General features: G+C 37.0%; 1 protein-coding gene across 5 annotated transcripts in view; it reads left to right on the forward strand.

The window, feature by feature from the left end:
• The first annotated feature begins 265 nt into the window (after positions 1 to 265).
• The window catches only part of stai (stathmin), an 87,942-nt gene continuing 62,672 nt past the window's right edge, over positions 266 to 25,535 (forward strand). For 2 of the 5 annotated variants that reach the window (XM_044393750.1, XM_044393752.1), the window contains exon 1: positions 24,433 to 24,541. In XM_044393750.1, the coding sequence (XP_044249685.1) occupies positions 24,448 to 24,541 (94 nt within the window). In that variant the 5' untranslated portion in view covers positions 24,433 to 24,447. Of the gene's footprint in view, positions 701 to 24,432; positions 24,542 to 25,535 lie in introns of those variants that run through there. The other 3 variants (XM_044393753.2, XM_070219465.1, XM_044393751.2) reach the window with 3 other exon arrangements.

Below are 25,535 nucleotides of genomic sequence, written 5' to 3' on the forward strand. Positions count from 1 at the left end.
CTTAAAATTACTGTTACTCTCTGAAATATGATTTACAACCCCCACAAACACAATATCCCACTCTCTTTTCGGCGCTCTCCAGCTCTCTTTGCGCTGCATTACGCTTCTGACTTGGGGGTGCTGCTGCCACCCCCGCCAGTCTCCAAAAAGTGGTGTGTCATTTTGTATGCGGATTGTCCTTGCCTTCCGACGCCGACGCCAACTCCAATTTCGCCGCCATACTGGCGCCAGCAAAAACTGGTCGTCAGTCGTTCGCTTGCTGCTGAAAAATTAACTTCGGCGTAATTTAGTTGGTCTTTGTCTTTCGCTGCGCTAGTTACGATTCGTCTCTACCGTCTCGAGTTTGCAAAAGATTTCATTTGAGAATCGTAGCAATAATACAAATATTTCACGTCGCTCAAATCAAGTACGATATTCGTAGCACACTTTTGTTGCTATAGATTTTAATATATAAACAAGTTAATGCTCAGCAGCAAGTGGTTGCTCCCTCTGTCGAAAAATCGAATGCGCCTTGAAACAAAATTGACCACAAATAAAAAATACACCGGCCACAACCAGTTCACACATATCCCAGCCATTACCTACTAGTTCTTGGATTGTGTGAAGAAGCCATACCCCATCATGCTGATTGGATTAGTACGCGACTCGGTGATGCAGTGCTTCTGCCACACGTGCCGAGCTCCAGGAATTTTGCCAGCGGGTAAGAAATACATACATATATGAAGCTCCGTTAATCAGCGAAAATTGCTATTTAAACCCTGGTAACAGTTTGACCAACAGTCTGAAAGAGGTTCTAAAAGTATAATTAATTAATATTAATAATATTTATGTTTGTTTTTCGCTTCTTAATTTAAGAATACTATATGAGTCTAATATGTTGTTTGTTTGCATATAAATAATGCCTCCCCCGAGATATTTTGGTAACCAGTTGTTTAATAAAAATAAATCATGGGAAAAACTTTAAGAGGACGAAACAATTCTAGGTAGCTAGAAGAGGAAAAAATTGAGTGCAACATGAAATAAATATAAAAATCGCCAGAGAAAGGGTGGGCAAAAAGACATTTTTCCTTTTTGCATTGCTTGTGGCGCCAGTCATCCGGCAAGCGGTGAGTCACCATTCACGGCGGAGTTTGATTTTAATTTCAGGTGCACACGCATAGCGGGCTTACAAGACTAACTAGGTCCATAAATGCCTATATTGAACACTTAGTTCAATAATGTGTGTTTTAAAATTGTGTTTTATTTTATTGGAATATTAAAACGCAGTAATCACTGCAAGCACTCACACATATTAAGCAAAGTGATTGCGCAATATGCACACGGACCAACGAACACAAGGGAAATGACGACAAAGGACGGCATTTATTGATTTATTGACAGAGCCGGGTTGGGCCTTACATAAAAAAAACAATGAAAAGGGCCGAGTATCTAACGAAGTCTGACGACATGCGAAATTGCCTATCAAAACGGATAAGGATGAGAGTGCGCCTCCTAGGAAGATGACCTTTAAGGTGCTGGGCGTGAAGCATTAAGTATTACTACAACCTGACTATCTTGATACCAATTGAGATATTAATTTCCCGAAACTAAAAAATAAGAGATATATAGTCCAATGAGTTATACTCCAAAGCACTTGTGCTTGGTCACATTCGGTGGTGTCACGGAAAAAAAAAATTTCCCCCGAATAGCAAATCTCGGTGTCACAGACGTCATGTTTGACGGTTTCTCAATCCCCCGTATTTTGCCAGAGGTTTTGATAAAATCAACCAACTTACACTTATATTCCACAAATATAAAATGAAACTTATTTCTGATAAAATTTTCATGGTAAAAGAAGTTGTAAGGGGGATTCCCTAAACTGTTGAATTGCTGAATTGTTGAATTTTGGTCAGCTGTTAATCAGCTGTTCCATACAAAGTCAACTTTCAGAAATTTCAGCAATTCAACAGCCTCGGGGCTGCTGAAAATTTTGTTGAATTGCTGAAAAGCCAGAGTTGTCACCTTTTTTTAAAAGTCGTGGCAACTCTGTAACATTTTAGTATCACCAGTACGCATTATTTATTTTAAAATCAACTTAGAAAGCCTATTTGTGGTTCTTTTTACCTTAATAACACTTTTAGACAGTAACTAGCAATAATAAATCAAATTTTACATGCTTTAAGTTCCGTGAAATTTTTCAACAAATAACAGCTGTTTGAAAATTCAACAGGAACCATTTTGAGTCGTTCCCTTAATTGCTGAAATTTTTTGTTGAATTTTCAACAATTCAGCAATTCAACAGTTTAGGGAATCCCCCTGTAGTTATTCAGAAATTAAAAAAAGCAGGCCGCCTTTTGCAAAAAGTAGGTATCACTGTCGTGAAAATGTCCTATTTTTGCCAGATAAACCGCCGGCTGTGAAGAAGAAGAAGACATGTAAGTAAAAAAGTACAACATTTTTGTTAATTATTAATTTAAACTAATAACACTAGTTTACAAAATAATATTCTTGGTGTGCTCCCCAGCAATTGATGGCAAATTCTGTTAGCGTTGGACCCCTAGATCACAGAAATACCACAAACTTTTTTTTCGATGGCACAGTTTTTTTTAAAGTTTTTTTAAAGTTCAAAATGTTAAATTTCGGACTTTTTTCGAATTTCTTCTTATATTTCGGCAGATATCCACCCGATCGAGCCAGTTTAAGTTTTATTTTAAAGTCAATAGATCAGAGCTTAACTTTGCCATACAGATCAATATGATTGGATTAGTAATGGCAGCGCAGAAGCTTGACAAAGATGAAAAATGTGTTTTTTGGTCGACTGTAAGTCGGCTGTATATATCGTAAAAACTCGAAATAAATCCGTTGAAAAATCATAATGAGTACAAACTTAAAGTTTACATCCTACCAAATAAAACAAGCCGCATATGGCCCAAATCCATGGAAAACTGGATTTATGGTGGATTTTTAAAGTTTGGATTTTTCCACTTTTTTCGGTTGACAGAGTCCAAATTTAAGTTTTATCGTAGGCGGCGACATGTACACAAAAATTAGTGGTGATGGCAGCCGGGTCAAAAAATAGCTAAATCAGATATTTAATAGCTAAAAAATTACAAAAGTTAGTTTAATATTTGAAATTTATTAATTATCCAAATGGATGTTACTTATTAAAAATACTTACAGTCATAACGCAAGCAATTTTATATTTTTTTTAGGAATTTTTAGAAATTAAATTCATTTATATAATTTTCTAGCTTTTAAATTTAGCTATTTTTGACCCGGCTGCCGTCACCACTCATTTTTGTTTACATGTCGCCGCCTATGATAAATCTTAAATTTGAACTCTGTCAACCCAAAAAAGTCAAAAAATCCGAACTTTAAAAATCCACCATAATTCCAGTTTTCCATGGATTTGGGCCATATCCTGCTTGTGTTATTTGGTAGGATGTAAACTTTAAGTTTGTACCCATTATGATTTTTCAACGGATTTATTTCGAGTTTATACGATGTATACAGCCGACTTACAGTCGACCAAAAACACATTTTTCATCTTTGTCAAGCTTCTGCGCTGCCATTACTAATCCAATCATATTGATCTGTATGGCAAAGTAAAGCTCTGATCTATTGACTTTAAAATAAAACTAAAACTGGCTCGATCGGGTGGATATCTTCCGAAATATAAGAAGAAATTCGAAAAAAGTCCGAAATTTAACATTTTGAACTTTAAAAAATCTTTAAAAAAAACTGTGCCATCGAAAAAAAAATTAATGGTATTTTCGTGATCTAGGGGTCCAACACTGACAGAATTTGCCATCAATTGCTGGGGAGCATTTTGGCTGTAAACTAGTGTAATCGTTGCTAATTTTCAGGGGTACACACAGGTCTCCAGCGCAAGATACCATATTCTTCCGATTCATTCGCGATAATATGGACATTGCCAAAGGATTTACTCAGGGCGGCCGCATTCTTGTGACTACTGCTTGAAAGGACCTGGCCAACGAGTTAAATCCCCATGGGCCCCATGGTAAAACCGCTTGTAAGGATCTCCTCTGCGTCCTAGCCTCTCGCAGTTTATGCCTTCGCAAGTACTCTAGAGCAGACGGCATTTTGGTTCGCTTTTAAAATTCTTGCCAACTTAGAAATGAAAATAAACCAACGCGGCCGCGGCAAACCGTTGTTGAGGGTTGCAATATGTAGGCTGGCGGGTAATTCAAATTTTTAAGTTTTTTCGTTTATTGTGTACGATATGCGCTTTAAACATATATTCATTTTGTAATTTTGCAAGAAAAACATAAAATAGGTTTAAAACTTATTGGAAAATAGTCTTGATAAGTCAAATAGAATTCAATAATTATTGAATATTCGATACTTAGTGGATGCATCCAGCCCTGGTCGTTTTTCGGTAAATTTTCCGAAAAAAGGAAATCTGCTGAATTCCTGTGACACCAACGGTTTTGGTCGGTTGGTTTCTAAACCAACCGTCCCCAAATCCGTCGACGGTTTCTGTGACACCCCTGAATAGGACGCTGCCGACCGCTGGTATTAAAGTATGCAACAGTAATTTTACAAATCTTCTGCGATGCCTTATTTATAATTCCCCAACTGGGTCTAGCCCTTCATGAACCAAGCCCAAGTGAGATTCTGAGTCATTATACCCGTTACTCGTAGAGTAAAAGGGTATGTTAGATTCGTGCAAAAGTATGTAACAGCTAGAAGGAAGCGTTTCCGACCCCAAAAAGTATATATATTCTTGATCAGGGGCACTAGCCGAGTAAATCTAGCCATGTCCGTCTGTCCGTCTGTCCGTCTCTCCGTCTGTCCGTCTGTATGAACGCTGAGATCTCGGAAACTACAAAAGCTAGAAAGTTGAGATTTCCCACACATATTCTTGGGCCTCCTACGCAGCGCAAGTTTATTTCAGCCGAGCGCCACGCCCCCTCTTAAGCCCACAATCGCCCACTAACGATTTTAAAGTGTGTCCTGCGCCCACATCTTAAAGGATTTCCGAGAAGTATAAATGCAATTTTGTTGTGTATATTTATACCTATCGAAATGTAGAAGACATTTTTCAAATAGGACCATTCATTAAAAACTTATACGCATTTAAAATTGTTTATATATCTATCTCCCTCGCACTCCCTTTAGCTGAGTTACGATTATTAGTCGGGACACCAACCCGACTATAGCGTTCTCTCTTGTTAAGACTTATTTTCTTCCACACTAGCTGGAATTCAAGCCCAACCCGCACATTTATAAGTTTGCAACGCTGTGAAGGAGACGTTTCCGACCCCATAAAGTATATATATTCTTGATCAGCATCACTAGACGAGTCGATCTAGCTATGTCCGTCTGTCCGTCCGTCCGTCCGTCTGTCCGTCCGTTTCTACGCAAACTAGTCTCTCAGTTTTCCAGCTATCATATAGCTCTCATAGGAACAATCGGGAAAAATGTAAAAAAATGATATCTTCGGTGTTTTTGAACCTATAACATCCTACTTTTGAAAATGTCATTTTTTATCTAATTCTGAATTTCGTATAAAATTTTTTCAAAATCGGACGACTATATCATATAGCTGCCATAGGAACGATCGGATAATTAATGGGAATATAATAGGAAATAAATTATTGCTTCGTTGGTTTTTATTGTATTCTCTTCTACTCTAGGATATAACTCTTTTCAAATATTTTCGAGTTTCGATTTTAATTTTATCAAAATCGAACTACTATATCATATAGCTGCCATTGAAACGAACGCAAAATTAATGAGAAATAATAGGAAAATTAACATTTTTGCGATTTGTAAATTAATAGGAATTATCTGCAAGGGTATATAAGCTTCGGCTGGCCGAAGCTAGCTTCCTTTCTTGTTACAGTTGATTTTACCATGTTTTTTTCTTATTCATATAGTCGGGTTAGTGTCTCGACTATCTAATACCCGTCACTCAGACAAAGGGAGTGAGAGGGTGATGGATATATAATATTTTGATTGCACATAACTTTTTAATGAATGGTCCGATTTGAAAAATGTATTCTATATTTCGATAGGTATAAATATACACAACAAAATTGCATTTATACTTCTCGGAAATCTTTAAAGGTGTGGGCTACAGACACATTTTAAAATCGTTAGTGGGCGATTGCGAGCGTAAGAGGGAACGCGGCGCTCGGCTGAAATAAACTTGCGTTGCGTAGGAAGCCCAAGAATATGTGTGGGTAATCCCAACTTTTTAGCTTTTGTAGTTTCCGAGATCTCAGCGTTGATCCAGACAGACAGACAGATCGACTCGGCTAGTGATTCTGATCAAGAATATCAGGGGTGTCACAGAAACCGTCGACGGATTTGGGCCAAAACCGTTGGTGTCACAGAAATTCGAGAGATTTCCTTTTTTCGGAAAATTTACCGAAAAACGACCAGGGCTGGATGCATACACTAAGTATCGAATATTCAATAATTATCGAATTTTATTTGACTTATTTGGACCATTTTCCAATAAGTTTTAAACTTAATTTATGTTTTTCTTGCAAAATTACAAAAAGAATATATGTTTAAAGCGCATGTTGTACATAATAAAGAAAAAAAATTAAAAATTTGAATTACCCGCCAGGCTACATATTGCAGCCCTGAACAGCGGTTTGCCGCGGCTGCGTTGGTTTTTTTTTTCATTTCTAAGTTGGCAGGAATTTTAAAAGCGAACTAAAATGCCGTCTGCTTTAGAGTACTTGCGAATGCATAAACTGCGAGAGGCTAGGACGCAGAGGAGATCCTTACAAACGGTTTTACATGGTAGTCCATGGGGATTTAACTCATTGGCCAGGTCCTTTCAAGCAGTAGTCACAAGAATGCGGCCGCCCTGAGTAAATCCTTTGGCAATGTCGATACGGGGTAACGACTTAATTCCTCCGACATAATTCCTCCGTTTTTAAACGACATAATTTCGCGCGATCTTATGACGTTTGAGAACGCCATAAATCCTCCGCAGAAAAAACGACATAATTTCTCCAGCCGAGAAATTATGTCGCTGCCAAACGACATAAGTTCGCGCGAAATTATGTCGTTTCAAAATTAGATATGGCGAACTTATGACGCTTTAAAGTGACATAAGTTCGCGGCAGAAAAACGACTTAATTTCGCCGGCACATGTATAGTTATATATATATATATGTAAAACATAGTTCAAGATATCAATAGCTGTCATCGGCTGAGCTTCTGTATCGACGGTGTGGCCAGATCGGAAAGAGATAAGAAAGACTGGGGCAAGAAAAGTGGAAGGAACACACAGAGGGTGTGGACCGGAGGGTCTATCGCAAATCCAATGGAATTCAAGTCGTCAAGAGTCATTACATTCCGTTGCTCTAAGTGTCGTCGCTCTAAGTTCCGTTCTTCGAAGTCGTTTCGTAACCAACTACCATTGATTTATCATTATTCCATACAAATATCTTATGTACTATTAAATAAACCAGGTCCAGTACCTTACATATTCTATATATATATATATACCTATATATGTATGGTATACTCATTTTTAAACGACATAATTTCGCGCGATCTTATGTCGTTTGGCAGCGACATAATTTCTCGGCTGGAGAAATTATATCGTTTTTTCCTCGGAGGACTTATGTCACTTTTAAACGTCATAAGTTCTCCACAAATAATTTTTAAACGACACAATTTCGCGCGATCTTATGACGTTTAGCAGCGACATAATTTCTCCACAAAAAAACGACATACAGTGGCGGACAAAAGTCTACATACGACCCCCTTTTTGGGAGTTTTCCCACTCCTTAAGCTTTTACAGAAAAAGTAATGATGCCATCTTGTTTTAAATGTTATTATTACTCAAAAACCAAAATTTCATTCTTATACAACAAAAACTTAAAGAGCTATAAACAAAAAACCTAAAAATGGCACTGACAAAAGTCTACATACGATTTTTTACATAGAACTTTCGAAATTTTTGCTTCAAAATTTCCCAATCCTGGTCTATAATTCTTATGTACCGGCTTAGTGGTGGTGAAAATAATTGACAAGGAGCATAATTCAGCAGCCAATCCTTCACGATATGCGGCGTATGCCTAGGATCGTTATCCTGTTGGAAGGTCCAGCTCGTTTTGAGGCATAATTTTTACCCAGATGTTTTCAAAATGTGTTCTAATATGGTCTTATACTGAGAAGGAACCATAATGCCCTCGACGAAGACCAAATTTCCTACTCCCGAGCGTTCAACTGATCCCCACATAATGACACTCCCCCCGAAGTGATTTTTGGTCCAAATTAGTACTCTGGTGGGATTATGGTGGGAAAGTCATGGTGTGGGGGTCAGTTGAAGCCTCGGGAGTAGGAAATTTGGTCTTCGTCGAGGGCATTATGGTTCCTTCTCAGTATAAGACCATATTAGAACACATTTTGAAAACATCTGGGTAAAAATTATGCCTCAAAACGAGCTGGACCTTCCAACAGGATAACGATCCTAGGCATACGCCGCATATCGTGAAGGATTGGCTGCTGAATTATGCTCCTTGTCAATTATTTTCACCACCACTAAGCCGGTACATAAGAATTATAGACCAGGATTGGGAAATTTTGAAGCAAAAATTTCGAAAGTTCTATGTAAAAAATCGTATGTAGACTTTTGTCAGTGCCATTTTTAGGTTTTTTGTTTATAGCTCTTTAAGTTTTTGTTGTATAAGAATGAAATTTCGGTTTTTGAGTAATAATAACATTTAAAACAAGATGGCATCATTACTTTTTCTGTAAAAGCTAAAGGAGTGGGAAAACTCCCAAAAAGGGGGTCGTATGTAGACTTTTGTCCGCCACTGTAAGTTCTCGGACCAAATGTACTGGGAGGAATTATGTCGGAGGAATTATGACGCTATGCCGTCGATATTATCGCGAATGAATCGGAAGAATATGGTGTCTTGCGCTGGTGACCTACGTTTACCCCTGAAGATTAGCAACGCTTATTAGTTTAAATTAATAATACAAAAATTTTGTACTTTTTTACTTACATGTCTTCTTCTTCTTCACAGCCGGCGTTTTATCTGGCAAAAATAGGACATTTTCCCGAAAGTGATGCCTACTTTTTGCAAAAGGCAGCCTGTTTTTCTTAGTTTCAACAACTTCTTTTACCATGAACTTTTTACCAGAAATAAGTTTCATTTTTAACTACAATACTAAGTACCTTTGAATAAATAATTCGTTAACAAAACATTTCGATAACTAACTCCGAAATTTTGACAAATTTGGTATTTTAAAGTTCTAGCTAATTGGTAACACTGCCAGGTAGACGGTTTGCCGACGGATTTTTTTCAGCTAATTTTTTCGAGAGGTATTATAAAAAGCATATTTTTAAATATAAACCGATAGGTATAAAAATCGTAGTATGCAGGTAGTTTATAAAATTCATTAGAGTTGTCTTAAATAAAGTTATATTTTTGGGAAACATGTGTAAGTTGGGTAATTTTATCAAAACGTCCGGCAAAATACGGGAGATTTAGAAACCGTCAAAAATGACGTCTGGGACACTGAGATTTGCTATTCGGGGGAAATTCGGTTGGAATGGTTTTCTGTGACACCCCCGATTAAGTGAGCATAGGGTTGCACTATGCACTATGGGGAATTTGACCACTTTTTTTGGCCAAAATTAATAACTCAAGAACGGATCATGATATTCGACTTCTGTTTTCGGAATTGGGGTAAGTTGACCAATATCTATTATCCATAGAAAAATAGTGGGCGTGGCACGCCTTTAACAAGGTATTAAGGCGGAAAGTTGTACGAACCCATCTAAAGCATTTAGTGGCCCTATACACACAAAAAAAATTAATATCGTAACACAACTGCTTTTTTCCTTCATATATTTTGTTGTTTTAAAAATACGATTGTAAATTGTATGTCAACTATTTTTCTGGACTTAGGGTGGTTAGAGTATCGGACTCATAATCTCTGGGTCGTGAGTTCAAATCCCGCTTTTGCAGATGATATTTTTTTTTTTTTTGTTAAATGTTGATTTTAAGTCTATAGATTTTCCTCTACAAAAAGCATTCTTCTGTGGCTTAGTGGTTAGAGTGCTTGACTCCGATGGTTGCGGCCCCGGTTCGATTCCCAGCGTAGGCAAAAAACCTGATTTGTAAGTTTTAAGTATCTGTGAAATGTAAGTGTCTATAAATAACTTCCATATAAATTAATATAACAAATTAAATTAAAAATAAAACAAGTTAAAAACATAATTAAAAAACAACAACTTTTTCGGGTTAAATACTATTTTGTAGGTCTTATAGGTAATGTACTATTTTTTGGGGCATTTTCAATTTTTTATGGGTTGGGGCAGCTTTCACTATTAAAAAGTTGATTTTACATAGTTTTTTTTTTGTGTGTAACGGAAGGAAGTTAATAATGTATAGTTAGGCATATATTTTTCCTACAAACCTCTTAGAAAAAGTCTTGCTCTTCGTTTGCCAACTCAAGATTGTATTCAAAATCTAAGTCCAAGGCATTAATCTCCACATCCCCATCTCCTCATTTGACGGGCATTCTAATAGGTCCAAAACATCTAATGGAAGACACATTCTTTCTGTCGCTGAATTCTTTTATTCAAATTTACTGATGAAATGATCGGATCAGAAGTATCTGTGGCTCGGTGAAACACGTCTGTTAGATTTTCCACCCTACCACATTTCCTGGCGTGATGTAAACGATATCATTTATAAAACTTATTGCGAGACTCCGCTCCTTCTTCGCCGAAGTATCCAATAGGGAGCACGGTGTTTTCGATTATATCACTTCCGTGAATAAGTATTTTGTGACCACTTGCAGTCATTGGCAACCAGGGGTATTTATCTATTATTATTTCGGCAGTTTTAAAACAAAAAGCTTGGAATTTTTGCACCGCAATTGGCCGCTGGCATGAAAGGCATATTAAAACTGTGTGAAAATTAGAAATGAGCTGCTCGTCGATGCCAGAAATGTTTGAAAAAACTTAAGGATCGGAGAATGCTCGACGAGCAGTGTTCCCATCGTGTGTACACACAAAAAAATTTGTTTGGTAAAATTGACCAACAAAGATAGTTACGTAACTATTAAAATAGTTACATGTATTTTGTTTTTGCTTTGGGTTTGTGTCCCTGCTAATTGTGCGTATTTTGTTGTTGTGAAATGACTATTTACTCATTAGAATTGACAATTTTGCTGGTTGGGGCCTGTTTGACAATTATTACAGTTGATTTTTTTTTGTGTGTACTTCAAAATCCCCCCACTTTCGGTTGATCGACTTTCAAGGAAAGGTGTTCCCAAAATTTGCCTTGGATTTCCTTCTTTCTTTTAAGAACCTCTTCCTTGTCTTTTGCCTCATATATTCTCCATTTCTTCACACAACTTTTATATCCTGCGTGCAAAATGAATTCGAATACTCGAATCCAGGCATGAAGAGGGCTCAATCTGAATTTCAAATGGCTGACGATGGGAAGGAATTTGGCACACTTGAAATGCAATACATCTCGTGGATGGACTCTTCTGGATTCACTTTAAAACCTTAATAGAACATGAGACTTCATCCAAAATATGCATTTGCAAGGCTACTTACATTTTTTCTCTGCAAAGGGGACATCACGATCTTTTTCTACGAATGACATACACAAACACATAATACAAACCACACAGATTGAAATTCATTTTAAAAATTGTAGTTATATTGTTTAGTTTTTTACTTTCGGCCTCTTAAAGATTGCAAAGAAAACTTAATATTGCAGGTGCCTGTGCTTAGCAAATGCAACAGCTGTGTTTATCAGCTGATTTCTTTGTTGCGGCGCTCTCTATAATAATTTCTGGTATGCAACACTAAAGATTTGTCTATTGTGAATGCATTACAACAAAACTTTTTTGAATTTTCCGACTTTCAGAAAATGGGTTTTGGCCAAAAAAAGTGGTCAAATTCCCCATAGGGCGCTGCTCGCTCACGTACACTGTAGAACAGCGGTCTGCACACACACATCGACGAGCTGCCCAGTGCAAACTATATATATAGCGTGAGCTCACGCAAATATAAACCAAAATGTCAACGTATGTGTGTGCCGACAGTTGCACTATGGGTAATTTGACCACTTTTTGTGGCATTAATTAATAACTTAAAAACGACCCAATAATTAGCAATTCGGTTTTTTTAATTTAACTATATTATTATATTTAACTATATTAAAGAAACTTTTGTTTAAAAAAATAGGCGTGATTTTTTTTTGGAAAAAAAAATTTTTTCTCTTAAACGTGAAAAAAAAATTTTTTTTTAATTTATTTTAATAAGAGCAACGTATTCAATTTTTAAAAAAATATCAAAGTTTTCCATTTTTGTATTTTTTAATTGCAAGTTTAATTTTATAATTATTACCATTATAATTTCTAACAAAAATACTATAAACCTTTATAACAAAGTTATTGCAATGAAACAATGATGAAAATTAATTTTGAAATAATTAATATTTAATAACAAAGATATTTGCATACCGGTTTTGCAAAGATTGTATCGTAACTGACATTCACGATACAAAAATACGTGAAATATTCATGTTTGGATGGAGGTCTTAAAACATTTATTTCAGAGAAAGTGCGCAAAAGTGCACTTTTATACTTACTGAGTTTAAAGAGTATTAAGTACTCGACAAGATAAAAAAGGTTCCAGATCTCGAAAGAGCTGGACTCATTTTTTAGCTCCATTTAAAAATAAAAATTCAATACCAATTTTAATGTTTTTTGAGGTTAGATTATACTCAAGATTTTAGGAACACCACAGTCAATAAATACATCGGAACGCTAACAAAAAAAAGTTACATGATTTTGTGATTGAACTGCATTTCAAAAACGGCGCTGCGTTGCTTCATTATACTCTTTTTGATCATTCAAACTTTTAATCAAAATAAGCGGTTTACCAGCGCTGCCATCTCGTTGAAGCACTAGCAGGCTTTCACAGGTGATAACTTAACAGTGATGCGCACTGTTAAACTTTTCTGTTAATAACATTTGACATTCATGTTATCCTAATACATTGTGATTGACAAATCCAATTTCTAAGGACTTTTTAAGAGTGGGTTTTGGCCAAAAAAGTGGTCAAATTACCCATAGTGCGCTGTTTTATACTAAAGAAGTTACGTTACGCAAAGCAATAACAAATACACGGACGACTATTTTTATTGTTAAAGTACTATTTTTTATAGTTACTGAACTATCTTCATTGGTAAATTTTACCAAGCTAATTTTTTTGTGTGTATTTCAATTCTGTCACGTACCGGACACATTTTTTTCTCTCTTATTCATCTAGTAGGCAGTAGGCTTTCGTCTCTTTTCTTTTCTCCTCTCTTATATTTTGCAAGCGGATCACGTAACAGACGCATGCATAACATTACTTATTTTTCATTTATTTTGTTGGTTTACCATGCTTTCTGTTCCAATTGTTAAGGGGGTAGGGTCTTTGGCACAAAAAAAACGACTAGCTTTGCGATTTTTTCCATGAAAAGTTGTTGGATGGATTTAATTTAAACCTTTTGTATATTATTAAGTGTCATTTAAATAACATCCACTAAGTTTTATAGCCGACACTATCGGCTAATATATCGGTGGCAAAGCGATTGCTGGAACAATAGTGAAAAAAGGCGTTTTGCGGTGTTCACTGTATCTCCGCTAAAAATGATCGGATTTCCATTTTGTTTTTATATTTCGCTTAAGGGGGGACATCTAGGTAACTGGGGAAAAAAACGGATTTTCTGGATTTTGTTTTGGCCAAATGAAAAAAACGGATTTTCTGGATTTTGTTTTGGCCAAATGAAGAAGCCAATCGAAAAGGGCATAGCAGACTTACCTAGGGAAAACGGCCCCCAGCGATTTTTAAAAATTTTGAATCAGCGATGGTAGATAATTAGAAGGAGAATATGGAAACCAATTTTCAAAGCTATTGGACATTGGTCTGAGGAGTAATCGTCTGCAATCCAAAAATGTATTTAAGCTTATATCTGACCAACGGAAACGCTTAACTGAAAATTAGTGATGAGAAATCAAAGGGATAAGAAATAGGTCCTCGCTAAAGAAGCTTGGCATTTTTAAGACTTAAAAGTGCAGAAAACCGCGATTAAAATTTTCAAAAAAAAATGTTGACCACTTTGAAGTTTTGGCAACCTCACCATTTTTTTACAGCTCCTGTGTCTTTTAACCATTGAATTAATAAAAAAACAAGAAAGGAAGCTAGCTTCGGCCAGCCGAAGCTTAAATACCCTCGCAGAACATTCCTATTAATTAACAAATCGCAAAAATGTTCAATTAATTTCATTAATCTCATTAATTTTCCGATCGTTCCTATGGCAGCTATATGATATAGTCGTCCGATTTTGATCAAATTAAAATTGAAATTCGGAAATATTTAAAAAGAGTCATATCCTAGAGTAGAAGATAATACAATAAAAACCAAGGAAGCTAGAATTTATTTCCTATTACTTTTCCATTAATTTTCCGATCGTTCCTATGGCAGCTATATGATATAGTTGTCCGATTTTTTAAATAATTAATTCGAAATTCAGAAATATTTAAAAAATAACATCCCCAAAAGTAGAAGGTAATATTTCAAAAAACACCGAAGCTAGAATTTTTTTAACGTTTTCTTTTCCGATCCTTCCTATGGGAGCTATAAGATATAGTTGTCCGATCCGGTCGGTTCCGACATATATACTACCTGCAATAGAAAGAAGACTTTTGGGAAAGTTTCATCCCGGTAGTTTAAAAACTGAGAGACTAGTTTGCGTAGAAACAGACAGACGGACAGACGGTCAGACGGACAGACGGACAGACGGACATGGCTAGATCGACTCGTCTAATGATGCTGATCAAGAATATATATACTTTATGGGGTCGGAAACGTCTCCTTCACTGCGTTGCAAACTTCTGACTGAAATCATAATACCCTCTGCAAGGGTATAAAAATCATAATTTTATAGGTGGTGCAACAGTGTCAAAGAAAGGAAAAACTAGATTTCAAGTAGTTTTGTGGGACGTTTTCTACAACCCGGCCACCCCAGTTTTTTTTTTAAGTTTTTGAAGTGCACAGTACCAACTTGATTGCAAAGCACATTGCTTCCAATATTTACTCTCACACCTATTTTGGCACTATAATCACTCTTTTGCCGTATTTTGGCGTTAGAAAGAAAACACGAAATCAATTTTATCTTTCGAGCAGAAAGCACGATTTGCATAATTCAAAAGCAGAAATATCTGTCTTTTCATGGCCGATTACGGGATAAAAAAATATTGCTTTCAGACCATTGATGACCCAGCGATACCATTTTTTAAGTCCAAAAGTAGGCTTTCGGCCAATGGGCAAGTTTGAAATAATACCATTCTATTTTTCGCAAAAGAGAACCCAATTTACTGTGTGAATTCTTTAGTTCGTTTTTGTATTACTTAACTGTCAAAAATAGTAATTTTTAATATGTAATACACAAAATTGTATATGCTTTGGAAAAAAGTAATAGGTCAATGAAAAGAATTCATAGCGAATTCCTCAACGGAGATCCCACATTGAAAACAGTGAATTGGGATAGAATGGTATTTTTCAAACTTACCTATTGGCCGAAATCCTACTTTTGGACTTAAAAAATGGTCTGAACATCTATGGACATCTATGGTCTGAAAGCATTATTTTTTTATCTCGTAATCGGCCATGAAAAGACGGCTATTTCTGCTTTTGAATTATGCAAATCGTGCTTTCTGCTCGAAAGATAAAATTGATTTCGTGTTTTCTTTCTAACGCCAAAATACGGCAAAAGAGTGATTATAGTGCCAAAATAGGTGTGAGAGTAAATATTGGAAGCAATGTGCTTTGCAATCAAGTTGGTACTGTGCACTTCAAAAACTTAAAAAAAAAACTGGGGTGGCCGGGTTGTAGAAAACGTCCCACAAAACTACTTGAAATCTAGTTTTTCCTTTCTTTGACACTGTTGCACCACCTATAAAATTATGATTTTTTTTTATTAATTCAATGGTTAAAAGACACAGGAGCTGTAAAAAATTGGTAAGGTTGCCAAAACTTGAAAGTGGTCAAAATTTTTTTGGAAAATTTTAATCGCGGTTTTCTGCACTTTTAAAAAGTCTTAAAAATGCCAAGCTTCTTTAGCGAGGACCTATTTCTTATCCCTTTGATTTCTCATCACTAATTTTCAGTTAAGCGTTTCCGTTGGTCAGATATAAGCTTAAATACATTTTTGGATTGCAGACGATTACTCCTCAGCGAAATGTCCGATAGCTTTGAAAATTGGTTTCCATACTGTCCTTCTAATTATCTATAATCGCTTATTCAAAATTTTTTAAAATCGCTGGGGGCCGTTTTTCATAGGTAAGTCCGCTATGCCCTTTGTAAACTACGTTATTTTATATTAGGTCCGAAGTACAAAATAAAATTTTTTTCGAATAAATCGAAAACAAAATGGCGGCTGTGCAGCATTTCTTCGTAGGCCCTTTTTTGTTGACACCTAACGTTCTTAATTTTTGATCTAAAAAAAAAAAAATTGGTTAGTTTCTATACATCAACAGCTATCGACGGACGTAGGATTTTTTCGATATATTGATTTTTTGCAAAATGGTGAGTGATTGAAAAAAAAAAGTAACATTTTTTGGAATAAACAAGAGAGAACGCTATAGTCGGGTGCCCCGACTATCAGATACCCGTTACTCAGCTAAAGGGAGTGCGAAAGAGATGGAGAAAAACTTTGATCCGCCGTAACTTTTTAACGAATGGTCCGATTTAAAAAATTTCTTCTACATTTCGATAGGTATTGATAAACACAATAAAACTGCATTTTTACTTTTCCAAAATATTGAAATTTTTAAAATCGTATATATGCGATTGTGGGCGTTAGAGGGGGCGTGGCACCCTTTTGAAACAAACTTGCGCTGCGTAGGAACTCCTAGAATCTGCATGCAAAATGTCAATCTTCTAGCTTTTATAGTTTCCGAGATCTCAGCGTTCATACGGACAGACGGACAGACAGACAGACAGACAGACAGACAGACAGACGGACAGACGGACAGACGGACATGGCTAGATCGACTCGGCTAGTGATCCTGATCAAGAATATATATACTTTATGGGGTCGGAAACGCTTCCTTCTACCTGTTACATACTTTTGCACGAATACAATATACCCTTTTACTCTACGAGTAACGGGTATAAAAACGCCACAAAATTGTTGATGAAAAAAAAGTAAGCAAAATAAAAAAAAAATCCTACGTCCGTCGATAGACATAGGTATTTTGAATATACTGTCAAAAATATCGATCGATCGATTAAGATTTGTTCGAGTTAAAAAAAGTAGTTTCGAGAAAAACGCGTTTAAAGTTTTAAGGTGCCCGGGATAAACCTGTGAGGCATCGCCGCAGAATGGAAAATTTCGACACTTAGACACTTCTGACGGACTCTATTTTTTGGTATGTTATTTTTAAAACCCTAAAGAATTTTTTAAGCGAAAAAATTATTACTATTTTAATAGTTACGTAACTATCTTTGTTTGTCAATTTTACCAAGCAAATTTTTTTGTGTGTAGATATCCCCCCTTAAGAATTAAACCGAGGACGGAAGCTCACTTCGGCAAGCCGAAGTTTTAATACCCTTGCAGATTTTACGAATGAAAACTTGACTAGAATAGCAACATGAATTAATAAATAACAAAATATTTTATAATTGAAAAAAATAAAATTTTAAAATTGTTCACCCTATTGTTCCTATGGGAGCTATAGGATATAGACGCCCGATCGGCACGCGCTTTTACCCCGATCAAGGTACGCACAAAAAAATACGATTTGGAAAGTTTCATGGGAATAGCTTATATTCTGCGCGAAATATCCTGCAAAACGTCAAATTTTGACCGATTTCACCCTATTGTTCCTATGGGAGCTATAAGATATAGACGTCCGATCGGCACGCGCTTTTACCCTGATCAAGGTATGCGTAAAATAATAAGATTTAGAAAGATTCTTGTTAATAGCTCTTACACTGAGCGAAATATCTTCATTTTGTGAAAACTATATCCGATTGTTCCTATGGGAGCTATAGAATATAGTCGTCCGATCGGGTCGGCTTTCAAACTTGATCTGCGTACACATGTTTTAGGACGACTGTGAAAGTTTCAAGGCGCTAGCTTTTAAACTGAGCTCGCAAACGGTATTGAAACAGACATACAGACGGACAGACGGACATGGCTATATCGACTCCCCTATTGATCCTGATCAAGAATATATGGGGGGTCGGAAACGTCTCCTTCACTGCGTTACAAACTTCTGACCAAAATTATAATACCCTCTGCAAGGGTATAAAAATTGACTTTCGGCTTAAAGAAATATATAGGGGAGTGTAGGGTAAGGTGACGAACGATTCGATTTTTTAATGTAATTTTTCCAAAAATCAATATTTTTCAAAAGTGTAAAAGCAAAAACTTGCATACATCCACTGAGCATATTTCTGTGAAAGTACGATTAGAAATTCCAACGCAGCTAAATCCTACAGCGTTTGGCGTGAACCATTCTTTTTTTGCATTTTTTCAAATTGTAGGGTAATGTGACGAACGATTTGTTTTTTAATGTAACTTTACCAAAAATTTATATTTTTTAAAAGTTTAAAAGCAGAAAGTTGCTTACATCTACTGAGCATATTTTTGTAAAAGTAGGATTCAAAAATCCATCGGAGTTAGATCCCACAGCTTTTGGCGTGAGCCATCCTATCACTATGGACGGCAGTCCATGTAGTGACGAAGCGCACCAGGAGAGTGTGCGAAGGCGACTACTATATATACACGAAGAAATGAAAATCTACTGTGATGGTCCGATCATAATGAATGATACACCTATCGAAAGGTATTGCGAAAACTAACAGGATTGCATACCAAGACTCTAAGAAAATCAATTGGCTTGGGAGAGAGAGACGTGAAAGTGAAAAAGTAAATATTTCGAAATTTGGAGCTGTTGGGGCCGGTGGGGATAATTGCCCCCTCTCAATGTTTTAGTTGTATTCCTTTTGAAAATACCCGTCGAATGAGGGGTCATTTGTCAAAATCCGATAGCCAAAATAAGATTTTCTTCGTCTTCCCAAAATGAAAATTTAATTCTGTTTGTCAGTTTGTCAGTTTGTCCAAAACATGTTTTCTAAGTTTTGAAAATTTGATATGACGTTCATCACATCCATATAAAAAACTTTTGTTCTACCACTTTTGGAAAAACTCGCTAGTTTAGCGGGAAAACAGCTATAATTCGGAAAGCCGTAACTTCTATACTACTAAAGCTACAGACTTGTGTTATATCTCGTTTGAAAGGTATTTTTAAATGCTATAAACGCGTTCAATATGCAATTTGTGTAAATGTAATAGTTAAAAAAATATGAACAAAAGACAATTTTTTAAAACTTTTTTTTTTAGCTTTTTTTTATTTTTCTCAAAAACGGCTCTAACGGCACGCTGCAATGGAAAATGCCTGTGGAGGGAAAAAGGCTGGAATAGTTTGCTAGGGCGGGCTAAATGAGAAAATATTAGAAAGTCTATTTAATGACGAGTGTAATATTTTTTCGTCACAAATGTTGATATCAGAACTTTTGTATGTTGAAGGTGCGATCGTCACTAGTTTTTTACCTCGTTAAGAGGTGTTTTTATTTGATCCAATTGACGGCACGACTAAAATCAATACAAAACAAGAGAGAGCGCTATAGTCGAGTGCCTCGACTATTAGATACCCGTTACTCAGCTAAACAACTTAATATGTTTTTCGCCGCTCGATTTTTACCCAGGGATCTCTTTCTAGAAGAGGCTTTCTAGAACTTTAAATTCTGCCTAGCACATCTTCCTCTCTCTCTAGCCCAGGTGAATGCACTTGTGAAAAACGAATACGAGCAAAAAGAGACAAAATGCGCGCCCCATTTCAAATAATTTAAAATTTGCATTAACATAATGTGAATTAGAGTGACCACAGAAAAAAAGGCAGATTTTTTCCAATGCCATTTCCTAGATTGCGCTAGTGTATATTGTATTGCGCCACCTACCGCCAGATATTGGTACTACTGGTCATGAAAGGCGGAAATGTAGGCGCTGGCCAGGTTTAAGCGTTTATTGGGTTTGTGGGCGTTAGAGTGGGCGTAGCAATTTTTTACTTGGCCAATCGATAGGTATTGACGAAGCGAATACATATCAGTTACTATTTTCATAATAGCTTCAAAACTGTGGGCGTTAAAGGGGGCTTGTAGTCGTTAAAGGGGGCGTGGCACCTTTTTGAAACAAACTTGCGCTGCGTGGAGCTCCTAGAATATTCATGAAAAATGATAATTTTCTAGCTATAGACAGACAGACAGACAGACAGACAGACAGACAGACAGACAGACAGACAGACAGACAGACAGACAGACAGACAGACAGACAGACAGACAGACAGACAGACAGACAGACAGACAGACAGACAGACAGACAGACAGACAGACAGACAGACAGACAGACAGACAGACAGACAGACAGACAGACAGACAGACAGACAGACAGACAGACAGACAGACAGACAGACAGACAGACAGACAGACAGACAGACAGACAGACAGACAGACAGACAGACAGACAGACAGACAGACAGACAGACAGACAGACAGACAGACAGACAGACAGACAGACAGACAGACAGACAGACAGACAGACAGACAGACAGACAGACAGACAGACAGACAGACAGACAGACAGACAGACAGACAGACAGACAGACAGACAGACAGACAGACAGACAGACAGACAGACAGACAGACAGACAGACAGACAGACAGACAGACAGACAGACAGACAGACAGACAGACAGACAGACAGACAGACAGACAGACAGACAGACAGACAGACAGACAGACAGACAGACAGACAGACAGACAGACAGACAGACAGACAGACAGACAGACAGACAGACAGACAGACAGACAGACAGACAGACAGACAGACAGACAGACAGACAGACAGACAGACAGACAGACAGACAGACAGACAGACAGACAGACAGACAGACAGACAGACAGACAGACAGACAGACAGACAGACAGACAGACAGACAGACAGACAGACAGACAGACAGACAGACAGACAGACAGACAGACAGACAGACAGACAGACAGACAGACAGACAGACAGACAGACAGACAGACAGACAGACAGACAGACAGACAGACAGACAGACAGACAGACAGACAGACAGACAGACAGACAGACAGACAGACAGACAGACAGACAGACAGACAGACAGACAGACAGACAGACAGACAGACAGACAGACAGACAGACAGACAGACAGACAGACAGACAGACAGACAGACAGACAGACAGACAGACAGACAGACAGACAGACAGACAGACAGACAGACAGACAGACAGACAGACAGACAGACAGACAGACAGACAGACAGACAGACAGACAGACAGACAGACAGACAGACAGACAGACAGACAGACAGACAGACAGACAGACAGACAGACAGACAGACAGACAGACAGACAGACAGACAGACAGACAGACAGACAGACAGACAGACAGACAGACAGACAGACAGACAGACAGACAGACAGACAGACAGACAGACAGACAGACAGACAGACAGACAGACAGACAGACAGACAGACAGACAGACAGACAGACAGACAGACAGACAGACAGACAGACAGACAGACAGACAGACAGACAGACAGACAGACAGACAGACAGACAGACAGACAGACAGACAGACAGACAGACAGACAGACAGACAGACAGACAGACAGACAGACAGACAGACAGACAGACAGACAGACAGACAGACATGGCTAGATCGACTCGGCTAGTGATCCTGATCAAGAATATATATACTTTATGGGGTCGCAAACGCTTCCTTCTAGCTGTTACATACTTTTGCACGAATACAATATACCCTTTTACTCTACGAGTAACGGCTCCAGAGCGGAGCGTAGAGTTGCGGGAGTGTTGGAGAGGGAGAGCGAAGGGCAGTGCGAGGGAGCGAGATGTGGACATCTGGAGAAAACTGCCGCTCGACACTGCCTCCCGAAATTAAACGCCCTTTTGGCGTGAGCAACGGGTATAACTACAATACAACTACATCATTTAATGTTATCAGGTAATATTAGAGTTTTTTACACAAAATCACCAATAACAATTAAAATTTGAGAATAAAAAATATTTGTCACCATACAATATAAAAGGTTCGTCACGATACCCTACAAGGTACACTTGGAGCAAAAATGGTGTCACTCTCAAACGGCGCAAACAAAAAAAATGCCAAGTACCAAAAACTGTTGTTTAAGATCTCATTTGTACGAGCATATATTTATCTGATTTTATTTTTCACTCATCTTCGCTCTGGCACTGCTGAAACACAAATAAATTGAATAGGTTTGCTAGTTTGTGCACCACCTTTTTAGAAAAAATTACCACACGAACAAATTACGGGACTTCTTAATAATATTACTGTAAAATCATTGTCGACACGATGAGAGGAGACGACTACATTTATTTGGAATTTTTAACGTGACGTCATATGTGAGATTCGACGAGTTCGTCACATTACCCTACTCGTCAAATTACCCTACACTCCCCTATATAAAGTTAAAAAATAAAAAAAAGCGCTTCCCAGGGGACGGTTTTTTTTTGTGCAGAAAAGTATGCGACAAATTTGAAAACGATCGGTTAAATCGTTTGAAATACCAATGAACACGGACTTTTAAAACGTACGTAAAGTTTAAGAGGTTGGGGTACTAATTTTAGCATAACTAATAAAGCTTTTTCCGATTGACATCAAAATTTTTTGTTTTGCGGTTTGTGAACCGGTTTGCGAACCGGTTCAATGATGAGCCGGAGCAGGGTTCAGGTTCGAACCAGGGTTCACAAAAATAAATTTTTTTTAATGATATAATAAAGTTAACATTTATTTCCATGTATTTTCATTGAAATATGTACCATAACATTAGGACTTATAAGTACAGTTACAAGATTTATGATTTATTAATTTTATTAATTTAGTAATTTTAATGTGGTCATACTGCGAAAAGTTTTGGAAGATGATAGTTATATATTATTAGATTGTTTGAGTTAGATGCAGTCATTGCATAGACAAAATATTTGGGCATTTTTATTTCCCTTAGTAAATAAACTTTACGTTAATATAATCAGAAAACCCCCCACAATGTTGAAAAAAAACACGAACACACCAAATAAATTTTTCGTGAACCGAACCAAATATCAAAAAAAAAAGTTCCCCCAGCCCAAACCATAAGACCTAAAATTCTGGAAAAAAATGGGTCTGAATGTTAGAGGGGTTGTGCACTAAGAAAGGATTTTTTAAAATTCGGCTCCTAAGGACTCCCAGGATTCCCACAGTTTTCAACACAACAAGTTTATATTTTTGTTTAGCTTTGCTTGTGGAAATCTTCGAAAGCCCAGAAGATGAGCTCCAACCGACTTCCGGTTAAGGCACTTAATTAATTTTTCCGCACCGATTATGCGATCGGATCCGTTTTTGGTTTAAAGTTGGAGCTATGCCATACAATCAGTAAGGTATTTTTATTTTTTGGACCCACGGTTGATTTTATATGATTTTTTTGTTTGTGGGGGTTGCGGGGGCCTCTTTGGCAGCCCGTTGTTTTTGTTTTTCGCAGCACTCACGAACGTCAGCAAAAGCAGAGCGAGAGAGTAGTGAGCAGTGAGAGAGAGAGAGGCGGCCAATGTTTTTTTTTCTGGCTTAGAAACACCTGATAAAATTGGTACTATTTGGATACCAGAACGGATTATCTAATGGATGCAATTCTAAGTCAAAGTGTGTAGCCAACCCATTAAATGCATAAGGAATTTTTGTATTGATTTTAAAAAAAATTTGGATTGGGTTTCAAGGGGAAAGCAGGGAAAAATTTTCAGTCGTCACATTTGCATTTAAGAAACGCAATGACACACTCACACATCGATTAATTGGCATGTACATACATAAGTATGTAATGATTAAATTAGGATAAAATAACGGATCACCCAATGCAGCCATTCTAAATCAAATATTTTGTATTCTCATTTTCAGGATGTACTGATTTTGAGTACAAACTTTGGGAAAAAACTTATATTGAGTACGAATTGAATTCACTTTAAAAAAAAAACTTGAATTGATCCCAAAAATCTTAATTTTAGGAAAGAAGTTCTTCAATTTCCAACTTGAGTACAAATATTTTCATTATGAGTATGACATTACTCACAGGAACCTTCTAAAAGGCTGGCCTAGGGAGTAAATGACTCTTGCCATCAAATATTTGATAGATAATGTCGTCCGGGTCGTGAGTTCAATCCCCATTTCGGTAAACACAAATAATTTTTTTTGTTATAATGCGTTTTTTTATTTTAAATAATTTTATTGAATTATTTGCAAGCATTACAATTTAAATCTTATGCGCGGTTTGGACGTTGCTGAATTTGATGCTTGTTTGGCTCAGCCGTTTAGTGCGCGCGTGCATTAACACAAGGGTCGGTGGTTCGAGTGACGGAGAAGGCGACTTGGGTCGAACAAAAAGTAAGTTTCTTTTATTTATAACAGTTTATTATTCACATAATTATGAAACAATTAACATAAACTGTGTAAAGCCCTTAAAATAATGTGTAAGTAGGAAAGGAAGTTCTCCGGATTGAGAGTTTTTTTCTCAATTCCATCATTTTTCAGTACTCAATTTAAGAAATGGCAATACTCATTTTTAAAATACTATCCAAGAAATTTTCAAAAATGAGTACAGTTTGTACTCATACTACTGTACTGTACTCATTTTGAGTAAAAATGTACTAAATAAAAGGAAAGTGTACTTAATTTGAGTAAACATTTTTTGACAAATTTGTACTGATAGTTAGTATTTTGTACTCAATTTGAGTACAAATTACTTAAATACTTCTCTCTGTGTACTGGCGCCCGAAAAAGTTGGTAGAATTCTTGAGCCTTAATGTTTGGGGTGGCGCCTATTTGTTTGGCTGAAAGTGTATTTTGTATTCGTAAAAAGTATGTAACAGGTCGAATTATATAAATTCTTGATCAGGATCACTATCCGAGACGATCTAGTCATGTACACCAAACGAAAATTGTACGAATGTGTTCTTAAAGTCTAGTCACACTATGTGTGCTAACCTATCGAGTAAGCCAATAACCCGATTACTCCAAAAAAGTGTTTCCACTGGGTTAACTCCAAATATCGAGTAATGACATCTAGTGTTTGTTGTTTGTGTTGTTAATTTGACTAGGGATGGACCTTCAAAGATAGGAAATAAATACAAAATATGCCGAAAAATACAAAAAAATACTCAGAAATACCAAAGACCCTAAAACAGCGGTCGGCAGCGCCCTATTAAGTGAGCATAGGGTTTTGTTCTGCCGGCGTGCTGCTCGCACATGTATAACGTAGAACAGCGGTCTACACACACACATCGATGAGCTGACCAGTGAAAATTACTCACACAAATATAAAACAAAATGTCAACGTATGTGTGTGCCGACCGCTGCCCTAAAAGTACCTCACTTTTGC

Source organism: Drosophila takahashii, chromosome 2L, assembly GCF_030179915.1.
Source record: "Drosophila takahashii strain IR98-3 E-12201 chromosome 2L, DtakHiC1v2, whole genome shotgun sequence".
In the NCBI taxonomy this organism is placed as follows: Eukaryota; Metazoa; Arthropoda; class Insecta; order Diptera; family Drosophilidae; genus Drosophila; species Drosophila takahashii.